This window comes from Sinocyclocheilus rhinocerous, unplaced genomic scaffold (assembly GCF_001515625.1).
Source record: "Sinocyclocheilus rhinocerous isolate Xijiao unplaced genomic scaffold, SAMN03320098_v1.1 scaffold418, whole genome shotgun sequence".
Taxonomy (NCBI): Eukaryota; Metazoa; Chordata; class Actinopteri; order Cypriniformes; family Cyprinidae; genus Sinocyclocheilus; species Sinocyclocheilus rhinocerous.
The window spans coordinates 779,218-794,039 of record NW_015651146.1 but is presented as its reverse complement, the minus strand read 5'-3'; the positions used below and the strand labels follow the sequence as shown (position 1 = coordinate 794,039).

Genomic DNA, 14,822 nt, shown 5'->3' with positions numbered 1-14,822 from the left:
TTTGTTCCAGGTTAAGTTTGGACCTGCTCAAACGGATGTGGAGTTGGTGGATCTGATGCCGTCCACAGATTATTCAGTCACACTTTATGCTCTGTATGATGAGGATCCCAGTGACCCAATCACAGCCATCGGCACCACCTGTAAATACAGATTCATTATCAGCACTTTCATAGAAACAGATCACACTCTATACAGAGGTCTGTGCGAGACTCATTTTCCCATCAAGCTCACACACACTTTTATCCAGGTCCTGGATAGGTTTGACAAATCTTCTTAAAGGGATAGTTCTCACAAAATTGAAAAATTCTGCTCTTTGAAAAAATTTACTCAGCCTCATGTCGTTCCACATCTTTATGGCTATATTCTCTGGAATGTAAAAGAAGCTATTCTGTTTTTTGTCTATACTGTTGAAGTCAATAGGCAGCAAATCTGTTTGACTGCCAAAATTTTTCATAATATCTTCTTTTGTGTTCTGCAAAAGAAAAAAAGTAATGCAAGTTTGCAATGGCATCATGGTGAGTAAATGTTGACAGAATTTTCATTTTTGGGAGAACTATACCTTTAATAATGTCTTAATCCTAACTGCAGATAGACTTAATTTCTGTCATTAAGCACCATACATTAGATCAGAAAAACAGATGGCTGCTTCTCATGTTTAAAATAACAACCTAAAGTGACGTGTGTAACCAAGTGGTCACCCATACTTGGAATTCCACTCTGCATTTTACCAATCCAAGTGCACACATACAGCAGTGAGTAGTGAATGAATACACACACACACACACACACACACACACACACACACCATAAACACACACCTGGCGCAGTGGGCAGCCATTTTTGCTGCAGTGCCCAGGGAGCAATTGGGAGTATTGTGGGTGCAAGAGAGCGCTGTTCATTAATTTCCCCCACCGACATTTCCTGACGGTACTGATAACTGAACCCATGATCTTCCTTTTTGTTCCTCAAAGATAAAAATAACATGAAACTTGAATTGAAACTGTCAGCCAGTATGTGGTGGTAAAATGTCTACACCAACTGTTTCTGCTCTGGACACAAATGCTGCAGCTCTTTTGAAAGAAGGACTTTTGTGAACCCTTTTGTGACTGACATAAAAGAATCACTGAATCATTTTGTAGCAATTCATTGAAATGAACGGGAACTGATTCATATTGCAGTAATAACAAAATAGCATTTTTTACTTTTCAAACTCCCATGCTCAGCTCTTGACCCTGTCATACACCCTCTAACTCAGAAGTTGAGTTTCTTGCCACACCAAATCAAATTGAGTCCCATGCAGAAGTTTTTTGCTCATTCCCTCTGTTCTTTCACTCGTATGTCTGTTTTTTTCAGTCCCATTGCCGTCTCCTCTCAGTTTGCAGTTTCCCATGGTCAGTCACAGCACTCTGAAGATCACGTGGGTCCCTGGAGCTGTAGATGTTCCTGCACACCGCATCATCTACAGCACCAATCACGGCAGTGACGTCAAGCAGGTGAGCAGATCCCAGAAGTCACTTGTTAGGTTTTTGATGTTCCACCGAAACCTCTTTGAGTCTTCTTTCTTGTCACATTTTAGTAATACTTGTACGGCTTGTTACACTACTGTTCAAAGACTTGATAAATAAATACTTTTATTTAGCAATGACCAATGCTTGAAGTGGGCCGGTACGCACCGGTAAGCAGTACCGGCACTTCAATATTTTAGTCTTTAGCGTACTGGCACTTCTGACATGTTGCCGGTACTGTACCGGCACTTCTTTTTTTCCAATTCAAGCACTGGCAATGACTCATTAAATTGATCAAAAGTGATGGTAAAGACTTTAATAATGTTTCAAACATTTCCATTTCAAATAAATGCTAATCTTTTGAATGTCCTATTCATCAAAGAATTCTGAAAAAAAAGTATCACAATTTCCACAAAAATATTAAGCAGCACAACTGTTTTGAACATTGATGATAATAATAAATGCACCAAATCAGCATATTTGAATGATTTCTGAAGGATCATGTTACAAGACTGGAGTAATGGCTGCTGAAAATTCAGCTTTGCATCACAGGAATAAATTACATTTTAAAATAGATTCAAATAGAAAACAGTTGTTTTTAAATTGTAATACAATTTCATAATATTACTGCAATTTTCGATCAGATAAATGCAGCCTTGGTGAGAATAAGAGACTTCTTTCAAATCCATTAAAAAAAAACTTACCAACTCCAAACCTTTGAGCAGTATTGTATGTCTCATTTATTCTCTCTGTTTCTCAGGTGGAGGTCAAAGGTGTGAACACAGTGTTGCTGCAGAATTTGTCTTCCCTCTCTAGGTATCTGGTGTCAGTGCAGTCTCTCTACGAAAAGGGCCTGTCCACTCCTATCACAGCCAATGTCACTACCTGTAAGTTACACACATTTTTTTTAATGTTTTATTTTGTTACTCCAATTTGGAAGATGTTGTTGATATGCTCTTTGATCTTCTAGTAAGGGTCCCAGCTCCCTCAGATCTGAGAGTCACTAACTTCTCTGGCAGTGACATAACAGTGCGATGGGAAGCTGCAGCAGATGACGTGGTCTCCTATCTCATCAAATGGATCTCTCTCAGTGAAGGAGACCTCAGACAGGTTAGATCCAACTCTTTCACTTCCTGTGTTATGTCTGTGCAGTCAATGCTGATTGAAATAGCAACATAAATGTGTGCTTTAGCCTGTATAATAAGGTAATAATAAGTGGTAATTCATGGACATATTGCAGTTGACAGTAGATGGGGAGAGTGAGGGGGCAATCTTGGAAGAGGTTGAAGAAGATAAGGAATATCAGATTTCACTCTCTGCATTATATGCCGATGGTGCTCAGAGTGAGGCTGTGGCCATACGATACAGCACCTGTGAGTATATGCACTTATATACGCTCGTGATACCTTTGATTACAACACGTGAATAACTGTGTTGCATTTTTTGTGCTGCTTTAGTATCTGGAGGCGGTCCGAGCAGTTTATCCATTTCAGAGGAGACAGCAGTCAGTATGCTGGTCACCTGGGTTCACCCCAACGCCCATGTGCTGCAGTACCGTGTGTCATACACTCCACTTAATGGGGATGTGAGGGAAAACACAGTGAGTGCTTTTAGAAGAGTGAAACCTCTTATTTTATATTGCCTGTGTGTGTTTGAATGGTCTTATCTCCATCTATGTGCCCTACAGATTCCATTTTTAGGGACCATAGAGACTTGGGTAGCCTACTTGGGCTATTATGGCAACCACCCAGAACCATTTAGAAAAAAGGCATTTAAAACCACTCAGGCCACTTTAGCAACCACATTGCAATAGCTTGACAACCACCCACAACACCTGAAGATTGTGGCATTGACTTATGAATGGGCAAACACCAGTCGTATTTCTTCAGACAACGTAAAGATCTATTTCTCACCAAATAAATGAAAACATATATGATAACTGAAATAAAAACATAACTGGAAAAAAACATTTAAATTACAAAACAATTCAGTGACTCTCAAATTAATAAAATAACAATGACCTCAAAATCAAGTTGATTACTCAGTCTTGATAGTGATAACACTAGTTGGCCCTGAGAAATGTAACACTGTTATATATTAATTTATTATTATATTATAATATTGATATCACACCATATGATATCACACCATTCAAAAGTTTTAAGATTTAAAAAAAAAGAAAAGAAAAAGGATGCATTAAACTGGTCAAAAGTGACAGTAAGGATATAGTAATATTTATATTTATATTTCAAACAAATGCTGTACTTTTGAATGTTCTATTGATCAAAGAATCCTGAAAAAAAATTATCACAGTTTTCACAAAAATATTAGACCGCACACAACTGTTTTCAACATTGATAATAAGAAATGTTTCTTGAGCACCAAATCATCCTATATTTTTTTCCACGGAAGACTGCTGAAAATTCAGCTTTGCATCACAGGAATAAATTACATTTGAAAATAGATTCAAATAGAAAATGACAAAAAAAGAAAACTGAACTAAAGGATAAATTGAAAATGAAAATGAAAATAGAAATAAAAACTAAATTCAAAACTATAATAACCCTGGAGCATCTCACTATTGCTTAATTAGTTTGTTGTGTTTTAAATGAGGTGAGGTGTAATGTTGTCATGTTGGTTAAATAGGTGTCATTGCCAGGCAGCGAGAGGCGCGTCCTGCTGCAGAATCTGCTGCCTGACACTCGTTACAGTGTGCTGGTGACTGCTGAGTACCGCAACAGAGAGGGTGGCAGCGCCTCAGCCCAGGGGAAGACCAGTGAGTCTCACACACACACACATCAATACAGTATCTCTAGTGTGTGCTGACCAAGTATATACTTTCCACATGACACTGCACTGCCAGACTGTGTCTTGTATTTAATCTCCTCTCTGCACAACCAGCTAGCCTGCGGGTGAGCAGTGTGAGTGTGGTGCGGTCTGACCACTCCAGTATATGTGTGTCCTGGAGGCCCGTACCAGCTGTCAGTGGTTATCGCATAGTCATCCAGGCTCTCAGAGGTACCAGCTCTGAAATAAAGCATCATTAACTGTTTTTTGGAAAAAGTTCTGAACAGGCAGTTTGTTTTGGGTCATTTATTTCTCTCTCTCTCTCTCTCTGTTTGTGCTCAGATAAACAGACTAAGGAAGACAAAGTAGATGCTGCTAGCAGCAGCCACTGTTTCGCTGAGCTGCAGCCTGAAACTGTCTACCGCATCAGTGTGCACTCCCATCTGGGAACAGTAGAGGGCACTGCGGTCACTATCCTTCACCCTACAGGTCAGAATCCTGTTGGAGACATACTTCAGCCTAAAAAATATCTGATGTTATGTTTTGCTCAATTGTAATAGCATGTAATTCTCTCATAAAGCAACCGCTCCAGTGAGAATTCAGGTTCCTCCTCAACTGCATCCCATACAAAGAGAAGGTAAGAGTTGCAACAGTTAAGGCCTGTTCACACCAAACACAAATATTTCCATGAATATTCAGTGACCAAGATTTTGAAACAATGCACATTTTTTCATCTATTCATACCAAATAAATTAATTTGACAACAGAACTAAGCTGTTTTTCTTTGGTGAGTGGATCGTTTCTTCATCAGCAATGTAAACATAAATGAACTGAAAGCAATTTGCTTTGCTTTTCTACTTCACTTCTGGTGTGAACAGGCCTTTACGCTGCTTATGGTAAAAACAGCTTTCTTCAGACATAACATGGTGACTTTCTTTCCTTCTCAGTGTGTCCTGAGACAACAATCAGAAATCATGTGGTTAAAGGTATGGTCATATTTACATTTTACACTTATGCATTTGGCAGATGTTTTATCTAAAATGACTTAAATGGAATTTTAGGTGTACATATGTTCAATTCATGCATTCCCTGGGAATCAAATCCACGACCTTGGCATGTGTCAGACATTGGCATGCTCTACTTTTGAGCAAAGTTTTGCAGAGCAACAACCAAGATTATAGCCTAGTACTTTTCTAAGAGAGCAACATTGTGCCACTGCAGGGCTCAACAGCAATAATTGTTCTGTTTGCCCAGTCACCAAATCAGCATATTTGCCAATACTTCATAATTTCACTGGTGCCCAACACACACACAAAAAAATTATTGAAGAATTAAATGTTTGATGATATATTTTCATTTATATATTTTTTATATCTTATTTTAATACATTTATAATTTAATATTTTAATTAAAAAAAAATAACATTTCTAAATGCATTTAATATTTAATTAATAGTTAATTTTAGTTAAAGTCTTAGTTAATTTTTCTCTTTAATATTTATTTTAAAATCAGTGTTATTGTAGTATCATTTAAATACTTATTATTTATTACAGTTTTTGTTAATTTTTAATTAGACTTTATTTTTATATTTTGTTTTCATTTTTATGTTAAAGTTTTAGTAATCTTTTTGTGTTTTTGTAATTTTATTAGTTTAGTTTATTTAGTTTTAGTTATTTTAGTACTTAAATTTAAACTAAATGAAATGGAGAGATGTTGCCTTGGCAACTAGCTGAAATAAAATCAGTTTAAGTTTTTTATATTTTATTTCAAGTAATGTTTTTTTTTATCAAATGATACATTTTCAATAAAATTAGCTGGAAATTATGGTTATTTTCATTATTTATAGAGGAAACTCCAAGACGGCCTTAAAATCATAAACTCTCTTATATACTGACCCAGAGTTAATACTTATTTTGAGCCCTGTACTGTGTAAAAAAAAAAAAACATGAATTTGTGTGTGTGTTTTCTAGGCTTCGACATGATGGAAGCATTCGGTCTAACTCCGAGAGCTCACTCTACTATCGAGGGTGTGGCAGCTGAACCTTTCATCTTCAGCACCTTACCCAGTTACACCCTCTACAAAGACGTTCAGCTGACCCAGAGCACAAGGTGAGAAACACAAAACACACACATGCACATATTATTAAACAGCTCAGTTACACCCTTCATTCAGTGCTCACACCCTGTCTGTCTGTCTGTCTCAGCTTCATCCACCCGGCTGGCTTTTCTCCAGAACACACCATCAGCATGGCCTTCAGACTCTTGCAGGATTCACCCAGGGAGCCCTTCGCCCTCTGGCAGCTCACGGACAATGACTTCCAGCCCAAGATGGGGGTGGTGCTGGACCGTGAGTGCCTGGACATTTCTGTAGATAAAATTCTAGAATGGCTCCAATTCAGTAGCAGGGCTATTGAATTGTAAATCCCAAGTTCATTAGATCCTTATTCTGTGTTCTGTCATTTAGCTGAGAAGAAGATTCTGCTGTATTTCAGTCTGGACTACAGAGGAGAGATACAAGAACTGACCTTTGACCAGCCACAAGTCCACTCAGTTTTCTATGGCAGCTTTCATAAGGTTTGTGTGAAAGGTTTTTTGGTTACTGTCGATCAGTCAGACAAGCTTTACAGAATGTCCCATAGGAATAAACTAGAGATTTTCAACAATGATTTGAATTATTTGTACGTATCAGCCATTTCACTTTAAAAATGTAATCACAATGTAGGCAAACACTTCTCAACATCAACTTAAAAGAGAAAAACCTAAATTGAAAGTTTACATTTATTTATATATTTTATATATTTTTGTTTTTCAGTGTATTTTGGAGAATATCCATATAATTGTTTAAAAACTGTCCAAACACACAGATCCTCTAGCAACAGTTTCTAGGAAAGGATTGGTCAGTAATGTTTTACAACAGGGCTTAGCAAAGAATCAGTTGAGTACTTTGAGTGAGGGAAGAACAGAAATACGACATTTAAACTGCCACTGATTCTTCTCATCTCTTTAACTGATTGGCAGATCCATTTGTCCGTCAGTCAGGTGAGTGTATCTCTGTCTGTAGACTGCCGGCGGGTTGGCGAGAGGCCCGCACGCCCCCTGGGAACTTTGCCCACTGATGGTTTTGAGATGTTGGGCAAACTAGTGAGGACACGTGGACCTCACAGCGGATCTGCGGCTGTGAGTCTCACTTCATGGCCAAGAACATACTGTGAACAGTAATGTATATACACATATTAAGACCATGCATATTGTATTTTTCTCTAGTTTCAGCTGCAGTCCTTTGAGATTGTGTGCAACACTACTTGGGTATCAGAAGACAACTGCTGTGATCTGCCCTCACAGGTACATAATCAGTCTAGGTTGAGTTGACATATCAATATGGATGGCACTGAATAACATTATGTAGTGCAGGATGTCTTATTTTAAGTGTCGCTCTCTGTTCTCTAGAGAGATGAGGAGAGCTGTCCTGCCCCTGCTTATGAATGCACCTGCACCACCGACGTCCCTGGAGCACCTGGAGACACTGGGCCACCTGTGAGACTACAGCACTGCATTTTTAAACTGACACAAACATTAGGAAGCTTGTGAAATAATTTTAGTAGTTGTTGGAATAATCAGTGTTATGATAATTATTGGTGTAATGATACGTTTGAATTCAGGGGAGACCTGGCCCTCGTGGGGAGAAGGGAGAAAAAGGAGAGGTGGGACAAAAGGTAAGGAAACTTGCATGCAAAGTTGGGTTTGAACCTACAGCCATTATGTTAACCACTAATTTTAAAATGTAAAAATGTAAACAATTTAAAAGTAACTGTTTTCAATTTGAATATATTTTAAAATATAATTTATTCCTGTGATGGCAAAGCTGAATTTTCAACAGCCATTACTCCTGTCTTCAGTATCACATGATCCTTGAAAAATCTTTCTAATATGTTGATTTGCTGCTCAAGAAACATTAATTCTTATTATTAATGTTCAAAAAAGTCATGTTGCTTAATATTTTTGTGGAAACCATGATACATGTTTCAGGATTCTTTGATGAAAAGAATGTTTAAAATGTCTTTACTGTCACTTTTGTTTCTGTTTCTGTCCCTTTTCTGCATCTCTCCAGGGAGAGGTGGGTCCACCTGGTAAATCGGGCCCTGAGGGCGGCTTTGGCGCTCTTGGACCCTCTGGTCCTCGGGGAATAACTGTAATGGGCAAAGGGGTATGCCTACACTTGTTCTACAGAAAAGATGTAATGTATATTAGCATTTGGAACAGATTTAAACCCTCTTTCTTTGTCTTAATAAGGGCCCACCAGGAGCAAGAGGGGGAAAAGGAGATATTGGAAGGCCTGGGAGCCAGGTGAGCTTCAAAATCCATCTTATAGGCCATGGTTGTAACTGATCATAGTAGTGTTTTTTTTCCTCTGGAATATCTCACATTTTCTGCACTTTGTGTTCATAGGGTTTACCAGGGCCTCCTGGTCCAAAAGGTGAAGAGGGCATGGCTGGTCCTAAGGCAAGTCTCTGTGTGGTTTGAGGCAGTTATTGTCCTATTCGTGTTTGAAATGTTCAGTCTGTCATTCATCTTTCTGTCAATAAATTGCCCACAGGGCACCAGAGGAATGGAGGGTAATATCGGTAGCCCAGGAATCCCAGGACCAAGAGTAAGACAGCCATACTTATATGCATTCAAGGAGTATCTCATACTGTACATGCTTTCACTGTACTCTTTTTTTATATTTCTGTGTCTACACTTTGTAGGGTTTCCAGGGTATGCCTGGTCATCCAGGGCCAGTGGGAGAGAGAGGACCATTAGGTTCTGTAGGGCCCACAGTGAGTAAAATTGTGCTGTATTACTCTTTATGTCTTTCATCCATACATTCCAGCCAAGATAGATGTCCAGAAAGCATTTGATATATTTGAAAAAATTTGGATAGAAATTGGCTAATGTTAAGTAGATGTTCCAGATTATTTTTTTTTCTCTTTAATAGGGTCTTTCTGGAAGTAAGGGTGAGAGAGGAGAGAAGGTGGGTCACAAAATGACATCTTTGCTATATGCAAACCTTAAAATAGATTTTGTTTGTTTTAATAGTTCTTCTGTTTATTAGGGTGAGCCACAGTCTCTTGCCATGATCTACCAGCTTGTTACACAGGCCTGCGAAAAACTCGTGCACAGTAAGTTGTATATTCACTACATCCATTTTAATTAAGTCACAGTAAATGCAGAATTTAAAAGCATCTTTAATGAGAATCTTGGCCTGAGTAACGGCATATCAGTTATAATAAACTGTCCTAGATGAAGTCCTGAAGTTGGATGCTTTTCTGAACGAGATGAATCGAAAGCCAGTGCCCATCCAGGAACCAGTAGCACCACCAGGAGAGCCTGGGATACCAGGGGGAAGGGGGCCACCTGGATCCCGAGGCCCTCAGGGTCGACAAGGAAGCAGAGGAGAGTCTGGGAAACCAGGGTACCCTGGTGAGCAGGGTAAGCCTTGACACTTTCATTTCTTTGGAGATGCAATCTGCTAGGCAAACACCACATCTGATGGTTGCCATTAGACACATTAGTGTTTTTATTGAAATTCTGTATTACGTTATGTAAATAGTTCTGTGATTCACTTATAGGACGCAGAGGGATGGCTGGTGAGAAGGGCTCTCCAGGAGCAAATGTGGTGGGACCACAAGGAATAAAAGGTTTTGCAGGTATTGAAACATATTTGTGTATCCCACAGCTGTGTTTGTAATTTTTTAAAGGGGCCTTCATTATTTATATTATCAAATGTAGGTTTCTGTAGCAAAAGTATCAAAAACATTGCAAATATATATTTTTAATTAGTATTTAAAAAAATATCTAAATAATATAATAAAAAACTATTTTTTTAGATATTATTTTTAGATAATATCTAAAAAACTCGTTTGAAACAAGATAAATTTACCTGAGAGACACAATAAAGTAGTAAAGGAGTCTCTTCTGCTCACCAAGGCTGCATTTATTTGATCAAAAAATACAACAACAACTAATATGTAACTGTGATACACTTTTTTTCAGGATTCTGTGATGAATAGAAAGTTCATAGTTCAGAACTCTTTTCAAAAGTGTCTTTACTGTCACTTTTGATCAATTTAATGCATCCATGCTGAATAAAAGTATTTTTCTTTAAAAAAAAATCTTACTGACCTCAAACTTTTGAGCAGTAGTGTATATCTTGAATTATTTTTTTTACATCACTGGCATATTGTTTTTATTTGTTTTGATTAAAACCCTAATCAAATTTAGTGAATTTATGATTAAAACATGAAAAACTATGCACAATAGGGATTTGAAAAATATATTTTTTCGATATTTTTTTTTTTCTGAAAATTATTCCTGTTATTTTATATACATTTTCTTTTACACAAACCCACATGATATCTTGTAATGGATTGTTCAGTGTTAATTGAACCACTATTTATTTCTACTTCACCAGGACCTCCAGGTGAAACTAAAATAGGGGAACCAGGTCCCAAAGGTGAGGATGGTAAAGCAGGACCTCTAGGTATTCCAGGAGCTTCAGGTCAGCAAGGAGAAATGGGACCCCCTGGTATATGTGACAGCAGTGGATGTTATCAAGGACCCCCAGCTGCAGGTAAAGAATTGTGTCATTGTGACCACCATAAAAAACAGTGTAAGTTCATGTCTGACCTGTGGGTAAAATTACTGTTCATATCATTTTTCAGAGGATCCCTACCTTGGATACCAGCCTTGAGTTGAGAAGTTACTGTTTTACTTCAGCACTGCCAGAAAAATCTCTCTGCCCAGACTTTGTAGAAAGACACTGTGTGACTTAATGGATAGAGATTCTGCCAGACGCTGACTTTGAATGAGCCTGCTGATGGACTCTTTTGACTATATTTTCTCCTTGTGGTAGCTGATCTCAGCTCAATGCTTCCATTCTGAGATCACCAAAGCACTGTGACCCTGTCTTTTACCCAGTATTCAACCTGATCTACTGCTACGAGACTACAGTAGATTCATGTGCAGAACTTTTTGTGCAGCACAGAGGAAATCACAACACACTCAGACTCTATTTTACAGAGATATTTTGGTATCCAGAAAAGGAACTAGTGTGTTACCGAACAACTGCTAAAATCCGCACTAAGACTGTTTCTAATATTTTACTTTAAGTATTTTATTGTATTTAATGCACTGTATGGGTTTTAAATGTATATTGTTGAAGGCATATTACTTTCAATGTTCTCCATTCTTGTTTCTTGACCTCTTACTTTGTTTTTTGTATCAAGTGTTTTGTTTAAAAATATGAAATAAGCAAAGTTTTGCAAGAGCAATACATATGTTAATATGAAATACACTGTGATATTATATTAATGGTCTTTATACATATGCAGAAGTGCTGTCCATAGTATTTTATAGGATTATACTAAGTGAACTGGTGTTAATACATGTAAACGTGTATGAAATGAAACTGTTAAAGATCAAAAAAGTTGACTCACCTGAGATCTGTCATGCTGCGTCAATGAAATGGTTGCTATTCACATTCACTGAAAAACATTAAGAAATAATGTATAAAAAAAGATAACTGCTGTTTACAAGAATACCATTTTCACAAGCATACTTTTAGTATGTAATAACAGCAGTGAAATCACTCATAACGTGGCCTCATTTTCATCTATCTTTCAAAAGCAAACATATTTTTTGATGTAATATAGTTTCAAGATGCCTTGCTGGACCTATTAAATCAACAATACAATCTGAGTATTTCACGGGGAAGCCTTTTATTTCAATGTAAATGGCATGCCAGTGCAATGAATACAATTTTTCATCGTTATAATTGCCGCAACCTGCAAATACATTATTTTCCCATTATTATTATTATTTTTACTGGGTGTGCCCATAATAGGGTTAATTACTATTGTAATGTTGGAGTCTCAAGACTTTATCCCAATGTGCAGTGTATCTAACATGCAACTTTCCTGTAAATTGAAGCGGTTAAACCTAGGGTTTTGTGACTAAATTGTATTGTACTGACACATTGCGCTGCTATTGTACAACAGTCCAAAACAGTTGTTGGATGATCTCCGTATTTGAACTGGTGAAATATGTGCTCCGGAACCAAAAGATGGAGCTAGTGATTTCCACGGACAACGTACCTGATGTAAACATCCGGTGTTTATTACGTCGGAGACGCCGACATGGCGAGCAGGAGAGGTAATGCGAAGACCGGGGAGCAGGCTGACAAATATTCTGTTCTGCTGCCAACCTACAACGAGAGAGAAAACCTCCCATTGATTGTGTGGTTGCTAGTGAAGTACTTTGGCGAGAGGCAAGTGTGTTATTTAAAGTCGATGGGTGAGAATCGGAATACAACCAATTGTCAGACTGTAGAGTCCTAATGATGAGCTGTCAGTGACTAAGATGAAGAGTCCCTAAGCTGTACGTAGATATTTCGTTGATTTTTAAAAAGAGCGTTCTTATTCAGTTGGCCGTGTTTTAATGCAGTGGATACAACTACGAGATCATAGTGATTGATGATGGCAGTCCAGACGGAACGCTGCAGATCGCCGAGCAGCTGCAGAAGATCTACGGCGCTGACAAGATTGTGAGTTGTGCATTATGATACACACCACATGACTGACAGCTTGTCGAAAGAAATCATGAAAATCTGGCATCTCTCTTCTTTTTTTAGCTCCTGAGACCGCGAGCAAAAAAACTGGGATTAGGTAAATTGGCTCATATTTATTAATACTTCTGATAGCTATAGAAATAGCGTGACTGAGCTTCATGTCATTTCAGGAACGGCTTACATCCACGGCATTAAACACGCGTCAGGAAACTTCATTATCATTATGGATGCAGATCTCTCACATCATGTAAGTACTCTTCCATTGTATACTGTTTTGTACCTCCTTGAGTAAATCCTGATATTCATGGTGCCCACGGCAGTGGAAATACTGAGATAGTTTCATATATTTCTCTTGGATGGAGTACAACATGCTAACAAGCCTTATTGATATTGAGAATCATTATTTTGAGTCGTTCTTTTCAGTGAATTTATGGAAGCTAATTTCTGCCACATAAGAAAAAAAATCTTGCTTTGGTAAACCATAATTATTGAGATAAAAAAAGTCCTAATTATATGAATTCAAAATTATGAGAAGCTGTCATAATTATGAGAACGTCATTATGAGATGAGAATCATGATTTTGAGTCGGTCTTTTCAGTGAATTTATGGAAGCTAATTTCTGCCACATAAGAAAAAAAATCTTGCTTTGGTAAACCATAATTATTGAGATAAAAAAAGTCCTAATTATATGAATTCAAAATTATGAGAAGCTGTCATAAGTCAAAAGTCGTCATTATGAGATCAAAAGCCATAATTAAGACAACATTTTGACTTTTATCTTTAGACTTAGTACCTCCTAATCAGGTAATTTTTTATGTCATAATTTATTTATTTTTTTGGCCTTCCATAGAATCAAAGCCGTTTTGAAAATTAGTCTTAACGACTCCTTAGAGAAATAGTAAATACATTTTAGAAACCACTGGAAATGTCATGGAAATCAATTTGTTAAAATGTTGGATAGCTTCAAGCATGTTTACTCAAAAGTATCAGGAATTTAAAATGAATCATTTGTTCCTGCTTTCACTAAAGTGAAAACCCTTCAGGAGCATTTGGGTACATTAAGTGTTGTTGTTTTTTTCTTCCTCACAGCCAAAGTTTATCCCACAGTTCATTGAGTAAGTCATTTTCTTTCAATTACCTTATGCCTCTACTGTTAAAATACTTTTTTTATCTGCTCATTGTTTTGTGTAGTGTAGTTTTACTATAATAGCATTATCATGTGCACTTGTATAGCAGCCACTTTCATGGATTTTTTTATTTGTTCAGAAAACAGAAAGAGGGTGGATATGACCTGGTGTCTGGCACAAGGTACAGAGGAGACGGTGGTGTTTATGGATGGGATCTGCGCCGGAAACTTATCAGGTATGTGACCGTAAACTTCAGCTGACTACAGGAACTACGTTTTATAATATCCATCTATATTAGAAATTTGAGACTGTATCTATTACTGCCATATATACATACAGTGGGTATAGAAAAGAATCACCCCCTTTAAAATAATCAAATTTTGTTGCTTTGCAACCTGAAATGAAGACGGACACAGTTTGTGTTTTATCCAGCTGTATTTACTCAGTGCAACTTATAACATCCAAGTGAAAGATAAAACACCAACATGTCAGAAAAAAAATAAAGAAACAGAATCACTGAGTTGGAAAAAGGATTACCCCCTTTTGTCAGTATTTTGTTGAACCACCTTTTGCTTTATTTACAGCCTTTAGTCTGTTGGGATTTGTCTCTACTAACTTTGCACATCTAGGCTTCGCAATATTTGCCCACTCTTCTTTGCAGAACTGCTCAAGGTCAGTTCAATTTGATGGTGAGCGTTTGTGGACTACAGTCTTCAAGTCATTCCACAGATTTTCAGTGGGGTTTAAGTCTGGGCTCTGACTAGGCCATGCAAGGACATTCACCTTTTTCTCCTTCAA

General features: G+C 37.5%; 2 protein-coding genes and 1 long non-coding RNA gene across 4 annotated transcripts in view; 2 read left to right on the top strand and 1 right to left on the bottom strand.

Moving 5' to 3' along the window:
* LOC107712700 (collagen alpha-1(XX) chain-like) overlaps positions 1-11,527 on the top strand; it is a 26,639-nt gene extending 15,112 nt beyond the window's left edge. For both annotated transcript variants that reach the window (XM_016518031.1, XM_016518030.1), the window contains 29 exons: positions 11-140; positions 1,354-1,493; positions 2,266-2,392; positions 2,476-2,615; positions 2,746-2,878; positions 2,963-3,105; positions 4,152-4,281; positions 4,407-4,523; positions 4,635-4,781; positions 4,873-4,929; positions 5,240-5,278; positions 6,263-6,401; positions 6,497-6,639; positions 6,757-6,866; positions 7,311-7,469; positions 7,557-7,634; positions 7,740-7,826; positions 7,952-8,005; positions 8,401-8,496; positions 8,583-8,636; positions 8,739-8,792; positions 8,887-8,940; positions 9,038-9,109; positions 9,268-9,303; positions 9,385-9,451; positions 9,573-9,761; positions 9,902-9,979; positions 10,744-10,902; positions 10,994-11,527. In XM_016518031.1, the coding sequence (XP_016373517.1) occupies positions 11-140; positions 1,354-1,493; positions 2,266-2,392; positions 2,476-2,615; positions 2,746-2,878; positions 2,963-3,105; positions 4,152-4,281; positions 4,407-4,523; positions 4,635-4,781; positions 4,873-4,929; positions 5,240-5,278; positions 6,263-6,401; positions 6,497-6,639; positions 6,757-6,866; positions 7,311-7,469; positions 7,557-7,634; positions 7,740-7,826; positions 7,952-8,005; positions 8,401-8,496; positions 8,583-8,636; positions 8,739-8,792; positions 8,887-8,940; positions 9,038-9,109; positions 9,268-9,303; positions 9,385-9,451; positions 9,573-9,761; positions 9,902-9,979; positions 10,744-10,902; positions 10,994-11,022 (2,961 nt within the window). In that variant the 3' untranslated portion in view covers positions 11,023-11,527. The remainder of the gene's footprint in view (positions 1-10; positions 141-1,353; positions 1,494-2,265; positions 2,393-2,475; positions 2,616-2,745; positions 2,879-2,962; positions 3,106-4,151; positions 4,282-4,406; positions 4,524-4,634; positions 4,782-4,872; positions 4,930-5,239; positions 5,279-6,262; positions 6,402-6,496; positions 6,640-6,756; positions 6,867-7,310; positions 7,470-7,556; positions 7,635-7,739; positions 7,827-7,951; positions 8,006-8,400; positions 8,497-8,582; positions 8,637-8,738; positions 8,793-8,886; positions 8,941-9,037; positions 9,110-9,267; positions 9,304-9,384; positions 9,452-9,572; positions 9,762-9,901; positions 9,980-10,743; positions 10,903-10,993) is intronic.
* Positions 1,446-14,822, bottom strand: part of LOC107712716 (uncharacterized) — a 22,109-nt gene continuing 8,732 nt past the window's right edge. Inside the window, exons 2-3 of the long non-coding RNA XR_001636820.1 lie at positions 3,073-3,078; positions 1,446-1,514 (exon numbers count right to left, since the gene is read on the bottom strand). This is a non-coding gene — a long non-coding RNA (uncharacterized LOC107712716). The remainder of the gene's footprint in view (positions 1,515-3,072; positions 3,079-14,822) is intronic.
* dpm1 (dolichyl-phosphate mannosyltransferase subunit 1, catalytic) overlaps positions 12,414-14,822 on the top strand; it is a 6,179-nt gene continuing 3,770 nt past the window's right edge. The window contains exons 1-6 of the mRNA XM_016518040.1: positions 12,414-12,597; positions 12,774-12,873; positions 12,961-12,994; positions 13,068-13,144; positions 13,987-14,012; positions 14,164-14,259. Coding sequence (XP_016373526.1) covers positions 12,467-12,597; positions 12,774-12,873; positions 12,961-12,994; positions 13,068-13,144; positions 13,987-14,012; positions 14,164-14,259 — 464 coding nt within the window. The 5' untranslated portion in view covers positions 12,414-12,466. The remainder of the gene's footprint in view (positions 12,598-12,773; positions 12,874-12,960; positions 12,995-13,067; positions 13,145-13,986; positions 14,013-14,163; positions 14,260-14,822) is intronic.